Source organism: Cornus florida, unplaced genomic scaffold (genome assembly GCF_030987335.1).
Source record: "Cornus florida cultivar Cherokee Brave unplaced genomic scaffold, ASM3098733v1 CherokeeBrave_3.0.0_Hap2_Chr10, whole genome shotgun sequence".
Lineage (NCBI taxonomy): Eukaryota > Viridiplantae > Streptophyta > Magnoliopsida > Cornales > Cornaceae > Cornus > Cornus florida.
In genome coordinates, this window is record NW_026775580.1 from 53,650,224 (window position 1) to 53,663,154 (window position 12,931).

General features: G+C 34.7%; 1 protein-coding gene across 2 annotated transcripts; it reads right to left on the reverse strand.

The window, feature by feature from the left end:
- Positions 1–10,515: 10,515 nt before the first annotated feature.
- Positions 10,516–12,658, reverse strand: LOC132279319 (transcription factor GTE10-like). Of its 2 annotated transcripts, none has more exons than XM_059781257.1 (6): positions 12,571–12,658; positions 11,856–11,943; positions 11,668–11,768; positions 11,461–11,548; positions 11,190–11,308; positions 10,516–11,038 (listed from the first exon to the last, which is right to left on the reverse strand). In XM_059781257.1, exons 3-6 carry the CDS (start codon positions 11,731–11,733, stop codon positions 10,874–10,876), a joined length of 438 nt encoding a protein of 145 aa, XP_059637240.1. In that variant the 5' UTR covers positions 11,734–11,768; positions 11,856–11,943; positions 12,571–12,658; the 3' UTR covers positions 10,516–10,873. The 2 variants fall into 2 exon arrangements, with proteins under 2 accessions (XP_059637240.1, XP_059637241.1); XM_059781258.1 differs by lacking the exon at positions 12,571–12,658 and adding an exon at positions 12,332–12,537.
- Between the last annotated feature and the right edge of the window lie 273 nt (positions 12,659–12,931).

Sequence of the window (12,931 nt, forward strand, 5' to 3'; positions counted from 1 at the left end):
TACCTAATAAAATTCAAATAAAATATAAAAATTGTTACCTAATAAAATTCAAATAAAATATTTATTAAAACTCTAACACGAATTAAATTTCAATTTATATATTTCAAATTATAGAAACTCTAAATATTATTACCTAATAAAATTCAAATAAAATATTTATTAAAACTCTAATACAAAATATATTTCAAATCATAAAAAAGAGTTTTTATAAAACTTTGAAAATTATTATCTAATAAAATTTAAGTTACCTATTTTATCTATTTGTTGTTTCTAAAAAAATTTGTACTCTCTCTATATATAAGTCTTTTTTTTATCTTTCTGTAATCACATCAGTTTTATATGTTTTTTTCCAAGGTACGGGTAACCCTTAGATTATGCATTATTTTATCCCCAGATTATGCATTGTTTTATTATTATTTTTTTGTCTCATACCTAGATTAGAATTATTTTATTAATTTTTATTTGTCTCATACCCAGATCATGCATTGTTTTATTATTTTTTTTGAGTTATGAATTCTTTTATATGTCTATGGCTTATGCCTTCCAAATATGATGTTCGCTGTAGATTAACCCTCAACATTTTAACCCCTGAAGAAACTGAGAAAAAATTGACTATTTGACCGGCTGAATTCAGAATGATGGAACTGAAGTTGTTGAATTGAAGTAGTAAGCTTAGAAACAATAAAATTTAATTTTGTAAACTTCAAGGAGCTAAACAAGTACATTGATGCAAAAGAAAATATGGGTTAGTTATTGTTTAATTCTCAACTCTCTATATATATGTTCTCTCTTGTACATATATAAAAAAAAAAAAATTAAAATTAAAATTAACATTAATATTTTATTTTTAATCTTGCTAGATGATTTGGGAATTGTTATTAAGGTATCTCCTTCATTGAACATATGTAAGAAATAATAAAGGCACAACTAAAAAGCGGGAAGTCATTATAATAGATATGAGGTACGTCATTACTATATTACATATACAATCATAATTATGCAAATATAATATAATGACTAAAGTAATTAATCTTTATTATAATTCAAGGATAACTACTTTGACGTTATGGGAGAATCTTGCTTAGAATGAAGGAAACTTTATCATGGAGCTAATACAGGAAAGACCTATCATCACAGTTACACATGTGACAATCAACACTTACAAAGGTAAATTATCATACAAATTAATACTATTTACATTATATATTATTAAGTAAATCTATAATAACAATTTTTTACAAATAACAATTTATATTCCAGGCATGTCTCTTCAAACACAAAAAGGATCTACATTGCAAATTAATATGGATATTGAAAATGTCAAAGCATTAATATATTGATTCGTTATTTATTGTAACTTCTTTTACATTATATATACACTATTTGTAGAAAGAGAACATGTTTTTTTTGTTTTATTTATTTAATTAATTATTTTACAAGATAATTTATATGTGGACAGGTCCAAAGAGAACATAAATAACAAAGATATAACAAGTTTGATTTTTAGTACAAAAGATTAAAAATTCAATGTTGCTGAAATGTCAAACTTCAAGACATAATTGGAAAATCTACAATGTATTAAGTATATTTTTTAATCTTCCTTAATTGTGTATCACATTTTTCTATTCAATTTATATATTAAAAAGTGATATTTTGTTGCACAACTTGTAGAAAACAAATTACTCTTTCGAAGCAACAATTGAAAATGTCATCAATGATCGCGAACCGTGGTACAACGCATATGAGAAATGCAACAAGAAAATTAAAGTTAAAAAAGATAGAGTATATTGTCTTCGATGCAACACAACATACCCAAAATACTTTCAAAAGTATTATTATATCTTAAAATTAATCTTATTATTGTATTTATTCCAATGGTTTAATAATATTACAAATACATAATTCTTTGTCTTTACTCATGTGTAGATTCATGATAATAATTAAAGTGCGAAGTATGGAATATATTGGAACACTTGTAACCCTAACAGTGTTCAATGATTGCCAAACATTAATAAATTGTTCACTAGATGATTTACTACAATTACAAATTGAGGTAATTTTTCATCCTTATTCATGAAATTTTAATTAAATTAAAAAAATATTTACTTGAATTTCTCAATAGCTCTAAATTATATTTGTTCTTTTTGCAAGGCATGGATGAATTCAGCAACAAAGTAACAAGCTGCAAAGGAAATTTTTTTCTTTTTTTGGTGAAGATAGACAATACTCAATAATAAGTCGTGAAAACTTATTTTGCGGTGGAAGAATTAAAAGAATTGACACTTGACAATGATTCATTTCATGAAGAAATGAATATGCAAAAAAGATAAAGATTGAGAAATAAATAATTTAGGAATACTTTTATTTTTAAACAGTTATAGTTTTGGATTTTCTAATATATTTTGTTTCTTTTGAGGTGACAATTATTACAATCTAAAAATTATTGGTACCCTTTCGGATTTTATAATATGTAGAATTTTTATATAGTATTTATTTATGAATATTTTGTAAATTATAGAATTTTTTTTTCATATATTTTTTAAATGTTTATAGTTTTCATTCATACATCAATGGAAAACTTATTTTGTTTCTTTTAAAATGACAATTATTACTCTTTAAGGCATTCTGGGCCTGAAACTGTTTTGCCTATTTTTTTATTTTTTATTTATAAAAGTATAAACAATTTAAAAATATATGAAAATATATAAATTATATAAGTTAAGAAACATTTATCACGTGCATCGTACGTGCTTTATATATATATAATTTTTAGTTCCACGTGCTACATACAATCAACATTAAAAAAAAATTCTAAGAATGTGCCAAGATTATTTGAACTTTAACCTGCATGCCATAAATGTGATGTCTAAATTACGCACTTGTAACATATAAATTTACATCAAAATATCAATTAACTCTTTAACTTAGATGGTACAAATTCTCCTCGCCTTTGAAAAGATTGGCACCAGTGCACTTGATTTGTGTTCTAAAACCTTTTTGTGCCAATGCACCTTCAAGGTGACTTGTTTGACCACTAATTGGTACATCAAAGAGCTCACCAAATATGGCACGTGCCTAACTAAAATAATTTGCCACAATTCCTTCAGGCCCTGTTTGGTATTTGTTTTGTTTCATGTGTTTTTGTTACAGGCCTGCTATAGTAGTAATTTTTCAACCTAAAACATGTTTTGTTTGGTCTGCTTTGCTGTCAACAGTGTCAAAATATTTCTAATTTTTGAGCCAAAAGTTGAAACTCCATTTTGGTGTTTTATCATATTTTGGGTACTGTTGGCCCAAATAATTACTGTAGATGAGGAAGTAAAATGACCCAACTTAAACCAGACTTGCAACATGTATATAAATCACGCTTAAAAACATTTCAGTCATTTTATAGGGTTTCTAGAGAGCTCGAGCGGAGGTGATAAGTGCTTAAATGTTGCACATTTCAGCACCTAAGCTAGGGTATTTAAGTCCTTGCATCTATCTTACTTGCATATTTTAGTTCTAATTTATGTTTTTGTCATTTTCAGGTCAATAAGGTTCAAACGGACTAATTTCGGTTCATTAAAGCCTTTTTGGAATCAAGCAAAGACAATCAGAAAAAGTTTAGAAAATGGCAAAAAGAGGTCGCAACCCATTATTCATATAGTGTGCTTATCCTTCAAAAGCGGTCAATTCTACCTTTCTCAGGCCTTTGATGATGTTCCCAAAGGTGAAGAAGCAAACCAATTATCCCGGGGACAAAATGGAGCTAAATAAGGTGTTAAAGGAAATTTCCAACTCTGGGAGATCGATCCTCCACTATTCACAGAACTAAAAATGCTCTTGGGGGATCAATCCCCAAGGCTGTGGGATTAATCCCCCAGTACCTGGCAGCATTACGCGATTTTATTATTTTGGGCTTATTTTTGTAACTTATGGGTTTTAATAGGGTTTGTCACTTAAGGCCCAGTGAGCCATTAGTTTAGGATTAGTTTTTATTTTATTTAAGGAGTTTTTAATTTATTAATTGAGGATGATTTAGTTTTTAGTTTTTCTGTAAGATATATCGTTCTCTCTGGAAAAAGCGAAAAGAGGAAAAAAAGCGAGGGTTTTGAGAAATATTCAAGGAAGAAGAAGAGGGAGCCAAGGATGGGGATTAGGCTTGTTGATATCATGATCATCTCCTCCATGAGCTAGTTCTTCACTTAGGGAAATAGGAGCAGATTGCTATGAATTTTTTGACAGGTCTTCCAAGGTCATGGAGAGGCAACGAGGCCGTATGGGTCGTTATTGACAGATTGACCAAGACGGCTCACTTTTTGCCTATTAAGGTAACAGATGATGCGGAGGCACTTGGTGCTCTTTATGTGAAGGAGATTGTAAGGTTGCATAGAGTTCCAATAACTATTGTTTCGGACAGGGATGCCAAGTTCACTTCGAAGTTTTGGGAAGGACTTTAAGCAGCGTTTGGTTTAGCGTTGCATCTGAGTACGGCATTTCATCCACAGACCGACATCCAATCGGAGCGTACCATCTAGATTTTGGAGGATATGCTTCGGGCATGTGTACTTGATTTGGGAGGCAGTTGGGAGGATCACCTTCCACTCATTGAGTTTGCCTACAACAACAGTTATCAGACGAGCATTGAGATGGTTCCATTTGAGGCGTTGTATGGTAGACCCTGTAGGTCTCCAGTTTGTTGGACTGAGGTAGGCGAGACAACCACCTTAGGACCCAACATTGTACTCGAGACTACCGAGAAAATTAAATTGATCAGACAGAGGTTGCTCACAGCTCAAAGTCGACAGAAGAGCTATGCGGATAGGCGGAGACGACCGCTATCTTTTGAGGTGGGAGACCATGTTTTTCTACGGGTTTCTCCACGGAAGAGGTTGATGAGATTCGGGAAGAGTGGCAAGTTATCGCCACGATTCATTGGACCTTTTGAGATCTTGGATCGAGTAGGAGAGGTTGCCTACAGACTTGCTTTGCCACCATAGATGGACAGAATCCACAATGTCTTTTATGTATTGATGCTACGGAAGTACGAGCTAGATCCATCTCACATTTTTGAGTTGGGTTGATGTGGACATTGATGAGGATGTTTCCTACGAGGAAGGACTAGTTTAGATCCTTGACACACAGCAGAAGGTGTTGAGGAACAAGACGATACCAATGGTGAAAGTTCTTTGTAGACACCACGGAGTCGAGGAGGCTAATTAGAAGCTCGAATAGGAGGTTTGCTCCAAGTATCCAGCGTTGTTTTCTCCCACAGGTATGATTTCGGGGACGAAATCCTTTTAAGTTGGGGAGATTGTGATGTTTCCAATTTCCTCTTCTTTTTTTTTTTTTTCTTTTTTTTTAGAACTTTTGTCGCTGCAAGGGCATTCTTTCTTTTGCCGTTTTACGAGCCGGACACTGTGGAGTGTGCCGGTTATGTCCTCGAGTTGTTCGGGGCATTTCATTGAGTTCATGACTCTTTGAAATGCAAGGGTGATCATTTTCACATTTTTCTATTTTTCAGGCTAGATGGTCCGGTGTGGGACTTGTTACCGGACTTGTCGTGTATGGGGGATTGTAATTGAGTCCATTAGCATTTCATGCATATTATTTGATGCATTTTAATGTGAGTTTTATTTGGTTGGGTGTATATATAGAAATTGGTGGGAGTTTATAAAGAAAAGAAAAGAAAATAAAAAGAAAAAAAGAAAATAAATTTTTATTCGGACCCACAAGCACTTAAGTGGTCATTTTGTTCTCATTTTTCTCTCATTTCCCGTAAGCCTCTCTCTCTCGTTCCACACCTTTTTTTTTTTTGGTTTCAATCTTCACCTCTTGATTTCTCCTTCAATACTTAATGTTTTTAAGAGCCGTTTGCGGCTATTCGAAGCCCACGACGAGACCTACAAGTTGATAGGAGCAATTCCTTTGTTGGTGCACTATAGGAAATTCGAAAATCCTAGGGTTTGAGGTGAAAATTGGGAGTTTTGTATAAATGAGGTAGGGGTCTCTAATTTGCATTTTCTTCTTCCTTTGTGAGTCTTCTTGTTATTTGATGCCAACATGCTTAATTGAAATTAATTACCTCTAGAATGATTTTCTTGTGGGTGTAAAGTTCATGATTATATGTGTAATTGTTGATTTGTATAAAAAACATGCTTCATTATTAATTTCTTTATATTATTGTGTTGACAAAATTGCTAAAAATGATACATGGAAGCTGATGGAAATTTTCTTAGAATTATTGTAATTCACAAAATTGCTAGAAATGATACATGGAAGCTCATGGAAATTTTCTTAGAATTATTGTAAAGCTTGCTTAATTATGGAAGTATTATGGACATTTCTTATTTCCCTAGCATTGAATACATGAGACATATATGCATATCATGGGGCATGAATGATGGGAAATGATGTTGAACAAATAAAAAAGGGGAGTTTTGGGGAGAATTTGATGAAACGGTTTTTGAAAAAACCCGGTCGCCGCGGAGTCACCAAAGGGCCGGTGTGTTAATGTAACCTTGAGAGAACTAGGGAGATTGCCCTAGCGTGATTCAGCTATCTGGACCCCAAATGACGCCGCAGGGTACCAAGGGTCAGGGACAGTAGCCAGCCCTTCTCTCGCGTAGCTGCGGAGTCACCAAAGGACGGGTTATATTAATAGTTTGTGAAGTGATGGATGTTTTTCTAAAAATGGGGAATGACATGCATAACATTGTATTCATGACACGACATTCATTTGTTTAGAACTTGTAGGTTTACACTGTATTTTTCCCGGTTTAGCATGACCCTTCTCCCTAGTGTCCTATTCATTATTTGGGTTCACGGGGTCACAAGAGGTGCGTCTTAGGCACCACCTACTGAGTTTTTTGCTCACCCCATTATTTAACATTTTCAGGCCAGGAAAAGATGTAGTGGATGCCGATCCCTCTCAAGCATGAAGAGGACTGGAGATCTATTTTGATACTTTTTGTGTACTAGTTAATCTTTGGTGAAGTCTCAAACTATGAAAAAGAGTATTCATTTTTGTAAATTATGGTCATGTAACATAACTAAGATACTTGATTATTATTATTTTTTTTTATGTAAATTGAGACTATGTAAATGCTTAAGTTGAATGTGATGACGATGATGGGTCTAACTTGAGGAGGTTGTTGATGTTGTAGTATTGGGGAATGTAATATATATATTTTTTTGTATTGTGTGTTGGGACAGGTTGGATAAGTCTTGAAAGGCCAAGAAAGGCCATTGCATTTTTTTTAAGCAGGTTGTTGTAGGCCCCTTTTTAGCAGAGGTCATGCCGATTTTTATTTATTTTTATTTTTTTATAATTGGTATTTAGTTTTGGGTCGTTACAAATTTGGTATCAGAGCCGATGGTTCAAAAACTATTAGGACAACACAGATAGAGGCCTACATAAGGTTGCATGGGAAGTTGTTTGTGTTGATTATTATTTGAAGGAGCATGCTTAACTGTTTACTTGCTTACGTGTTTATGTACTTATATGCTTATACTAATGTGCTTATTGCATAGTCTTGCATGCTAAGTTTTTGTGCAGTATCCTTTTGTGTTAAGTTGTTCACGGTTGGACCTTAGTGTTATCGTTATTGAACCATTTTCTTGTTTTATAGCACGATATCACGGCGTGAAGAACCAAGGGAAGTTGGCCCTAGGCCAACAAGGGGTGATGTTGGCGAGAGTTCCAGCTCCAATCCGGCGGAGCAAAATGAAGAAGATACACTTCTTAGGGATTTGATTATCCCAAGAGGTGTTTCCACTAGGAGGGATGGTGTTGAAGTACTCGTTGAGGAGGGTGAAGGTTCTGCGGAACTTGCATTAAACCGTTTGTTACAGAAAGCCTTGAGGGCTACAATTGCTACTCATTCGCAGCTGATACTGCAGTCGGTACCACAACCAGTAGTTCAGGTGAAGGAGACGCCAGCGCAGGAACATCTTAAGCTGATTTCAGGGTTTTCTAAGTTGATGCCAATGATGTTCGAGGGCGGTACAGATCTCATGGTAGCGGATGACTACATGGATCAAGTTGAAACTCAATTGACTTTTATTGATGTGACGGATGATCACTTGAAAATCATCGTAGCCACTTACAAGTTTTCAAAGGATGCCAAATTTTGGTGGAAGTCGGTCACAAATCAGTATAAGATTTTTATCAATTTTTCAATTTTTTTTAATCTAAATTCACATCACTGTTCACGAATGTACAATATTTGAGATACCCGTGGTATAGTGAAATCAAAGCAGAGAAGAGCTTCCAGAGATGCATACCACTATCTGAATCAGAGGATTGAGAGTTGGACGTATTGCCCTCTATGTCCCTGTTTAGAGCAGCAGTGAACGCCTCCACATCCGCCCCAGAATGTTTCATATGGTGTTGTTGCACTGAAGTTTGAGACTGTGAAGAGAATTGGTTGGGCCAGCCTGTTTCCAAGCTTGGTTTAGCACTAACTGACAATCAACTTGGAAGGTATTTAGCATGTTTTGATTGCAACAACCTATATTGTATATTACCTGTGTTTGCAATTTGAATACTGTCATCTTGAGCAACTGGTCTCCAACAAGACTTCTCATGGTGCGAACAAATACATCTTTAGAGACATCATTTTCTGAATATAGCAAAAGAAATCACCATTCGGATAAGACAATATTCCATCCCATACAAGAAAGGAATAGTACTTGGTGAATAATCATTTTCTAAGACCTACCTCCAGTTTATTACAAAGACACTGAAGTTGCATGGCTTGGTCCTTATGAAGTTGGGGTTGTATGACCGGGAGCAAAAGTGCAAATGGCACTTGTTTGCCCTTATTCATTGGATTAATTGCCTGCTCTAGTGCCATTGGATTTTGATTACTCATCTTCTGTAATTTTGAGTATTGAGATTCGCTGTTCGGATATTGTGTTCTATCTGGCTCTGTAACATGGATAGGATTTTGATACACACAATAATCCTCTCAAGCCAGAGGTAATCAACTGTAGCAGCAAACAACCACCTGTTAATCAAAGAAACTAAAGGCTTCCCCTTAAAAAACAACAAACACCAAGAAACCAATTGATTTCAGCTGCCAGTAGGCCAAGGTAAAGCACCTTTAGCCTATATAGTATTCCAAATCACAGATATGGGAGGACAAGAAAAGTAGAGATGTTGTCTATCTTCTATCATGAAATGACACAAAACACAACTAAATTGAGAAGCACTGCCATGCTTTATCATTCTATCTCGAGTGAGCAATCTATCTTGTAAAGCCAACCACAATATAATGGCATGCCTAGGAATGGCCATTGGAGATCCCAAGCAGATTTAATAAGTTTATCATGTACAGCAGGATTAGGCAACAACCCCACAGGCATATTAGTCCTCAATTCCATCACTGCCATAGTATTCCTAGGCGAGCCAATGCCACTGAAAACCAGAGATGATTGCAGCCACTTTTGCTTGTCTACCCAACCCAGAAATAACAATAACCCTTTTCTCCATATTGTCAGCATTGACTCCTTTAGACCATAAAGACACATCCAAACCATTACCAACAACAAACATAAACTACAATCTAAACTGAGTTATTAGTTTTAACAATTTCCTCCAAGACCAAGAACACTGACTTGGCATAGGAATGTACCAAAAATTTCTTCCCCTCAACAAAAATAATTCTTAACCCAAGCAACCCAAACAGATCGAAGAGGATTGAGGCTGCAAAAGATACCAAATATGCTTCCCCGTGGCAGCATAATTCCAAAACAATAACTCTTTAACCCCAAGTCCACCCTCAGATTTGGGAAAACAAACAGCATCCCATGCAACTTTGGCACCCTTAGTAAACATCTCAGTACCAGACCACAGAAAATTCCTCATTACATCATATACCTGCTTTAGAGCCTTTAGGCAACACAAAACAGGAAGCCCAGTGCACTTGAATAGAAAACAGAACAGAGGAATTAAGCTCCATTCTCCCAGCAAAAGACAAGAATTTACTATGCCAACATCTAACCCTAGAAGTAATTCTTTTCACAAGATCAACACTGTCATCACTTCTAAGTGTAGAAGAAATCAGAGGCACTCCCAAGTATTTTACAGCTAATGTCCCATGAGTAAACCCAGAACAAGCAGGAAGACTATAAACTTCCCTCATCAACCCCAGAACTTAATAAGCAGACTCTTAACACATTTAAACAAAGCCCAGAAAGAATACTAAACTGAGACAAAGAATTGAGCAACACATTGACAGAGGACAAATTCCCAGCTGAGAAGAGACAGATGTCATCCGCAAACATTAAAAGAGCAAGGTTTTAGATCCTTACATTTCCAATAAAACTGGAACCGATCACACTGAGTAGGAGTAGATAAAAAACCACTAAGGACCACCATCATAACAAAAAGATAAGGTGACATAGGTTCACCTTGCCGGAGACCCCCCACTCCCAAAATACCCCTCCAAACCCCCATTTATATTTATAGAAAATTTAGGAGAAGAGACGCACACAAGCAAGAATCCATTGGATCATTTTAGCAAGAAATTAAATCAAAGATTGACATTGAGCTACTATTACATGAAGTAGAATGTTACAGTGGTGGCACGTGGCCATTCAACTAGGACTAAGCAAGAGGCAAAGTCCTAGGAGAAGTCAAAATAAAATAAGAACATCTTCTAGCCAAAGCAACACCAAAAATTTGCATTGCACTGGCAATACAAAGTTACAATTATCAGCTTAGAGCTATAAAAAACTACAAAAGTCCGTTGTGATCAAGTGCATACACAATCTTCCTTCAAGACCTCTATAATGAGCTTGCAATCTTTCTGTACATAGTGGCAAGCTTTAGCCTCTGCAGCAATATACGTTACAGTTCTCTATGACAGCTATTTTGGTTCAAAACTTATTCTAAGATCTCTCCCGCTTCTGCCTCCTCATCATCGTAGAAGTCATCTTTCTTCAAAAACAAACCAAACAACTCCAATGGTCTGGTTGAATCAAAGACACTGAGGCTCTCAAAGTATTTCCCAATGAGCAGATTGTCCTCAAACGCAACAGTCTTCTCCATCTGAAATGAGGAGGGGAAAGACAGAGTTAATTTTTATGAAGCTCAAAACCAGATTTAAAGGTAAAAACCAGATTTTTATGAAGCTCAAAACCAGATTTAAAGGTGTACACAAGGAAGAAATTTTTTTTTGAACAAAATAAGACACACAAACCTTCTGCAAAGAAATTCGGGCAGCTTCTCTATTTCTCTCCCGTTGCATTTGCCATGCTCCTGCTGTCATTTGTGAATGAGCTTGATTAGCTCTGATTCGGCCTTCTACTCTGCCATTGTCTGTAAGCAATAAATTTACCAATTCAAATGTACATTAGAAACATTTTGACACGAGAAAGAAAAATGAACCTATTGTGATAAAACAAGAACCTATATATCTAAACCAAAAATTAATAAAACTTAAGTCTGCCCATGGAATAATTTATAATCACCTTTATGCTGCAGCCTTTCCTGCCTCTCCTTTTCCCGCCTCTCCTTTTCCCATTCCCACTGAATTTTAATCCGATCATCTATGCCAACCTGAAGGAATAAACAAGTAGTTGATAAGCAACAACTCACACTTGATTATTAAGTATTATAAAAAATTATTAATCACTAGAAGATAGTATCCTATTTTGGCACAAGCTTATTGTACATACGTGAATTAGCATGAGCTCCTGCTGTGATTTCAGGATATTCTTTAGCCATCCAGCACGGATGGCCATCTTTGGAGACAGTTGAATTTTGAAAATTCAACTGGCTGCAAAGGGTATTTATTATTAGCATGAAAAAATCTGGAATAAAATAAATAAATAAATATATATGAATAATTGAAGAAATTACTTACTTTATACTTAGTCTGAAGTGATGAAAGCACTCCAATTTGTTGGCCTTCAGCAGTTCAACTCCAAATTTACCAATTAGTCTTTCAAATCCTGCAAAGGGAGATCCTGTTTCAGTCATTATCTTCACAAATATTTATAACTAAAATTCATAAAATAAAATAAAAATTTATATAAAAAAGATCATAGAAAATTTCACCAAATAGGATTTAGTTTGAAAGACAAGAATTACAGACCTTGATTAGTTGATTTAGAAAAAAAATAGGACAAAACCCATACATTATTATACTTCGATATGAAAGTAAAACAATCCTGGGTAAAAATAAAATTAAAATTCGTCCACCGGTTCTAAATTAATTAACAACAATTCATTACCTGACGCGAGATACGAAAAAAGATTGCGAATTTGGAGGAAATTAAAAATAAAATTAAAAAAAAAAAAAAAAAATTGCGAACGTGGAAGGGTTTTGAATTGACTCACCGACACGAGTGTGAGCAGCCAATCGAAAGGAAGTAAAAAAAAAAACCCTAAACTTAAATCGTCAAAAAAGAAAACCTTAAACTTATGATTGATGACACAGAAACACAAAGCATGAATTAGCCACTCAAAACATCATCAGAAAAAGTAAGTACATTTGACCTCACAGTATCCAATATTCAACTACAATAAATTGCAATTAATTGTAAATAATTTGTAAAAGGACATGAACTGAAGTTTACCGAGAGAGACGCGGCGATCAGATGAGAGAGAACAAGATTTAGGGTAATTTTCGACTCTGTAGAGAGAGAAAATAAGATATACAGTATATGAAATACTCCGTATATACTAATATATAGAGATATATAGTAGTAGGATATTTACATTACGAAGAATTCGGGTGGTGCCAGTTCCACGTGTGCGTATGATTGACGCGGTCTATTGGATGTTCGTTGGTCTATTGGATGTTCGTTCTAGTAATCTTGGCCGTCAATTTTAGGTTTAGTGGATCCTACTACTTTGGTTAGCGGCGCTCAAATATTTTAAGAAAAGTTAAGATAATACTAAAATGACAGTGTTACCCTTCTGTTAATGTTTCTCTAT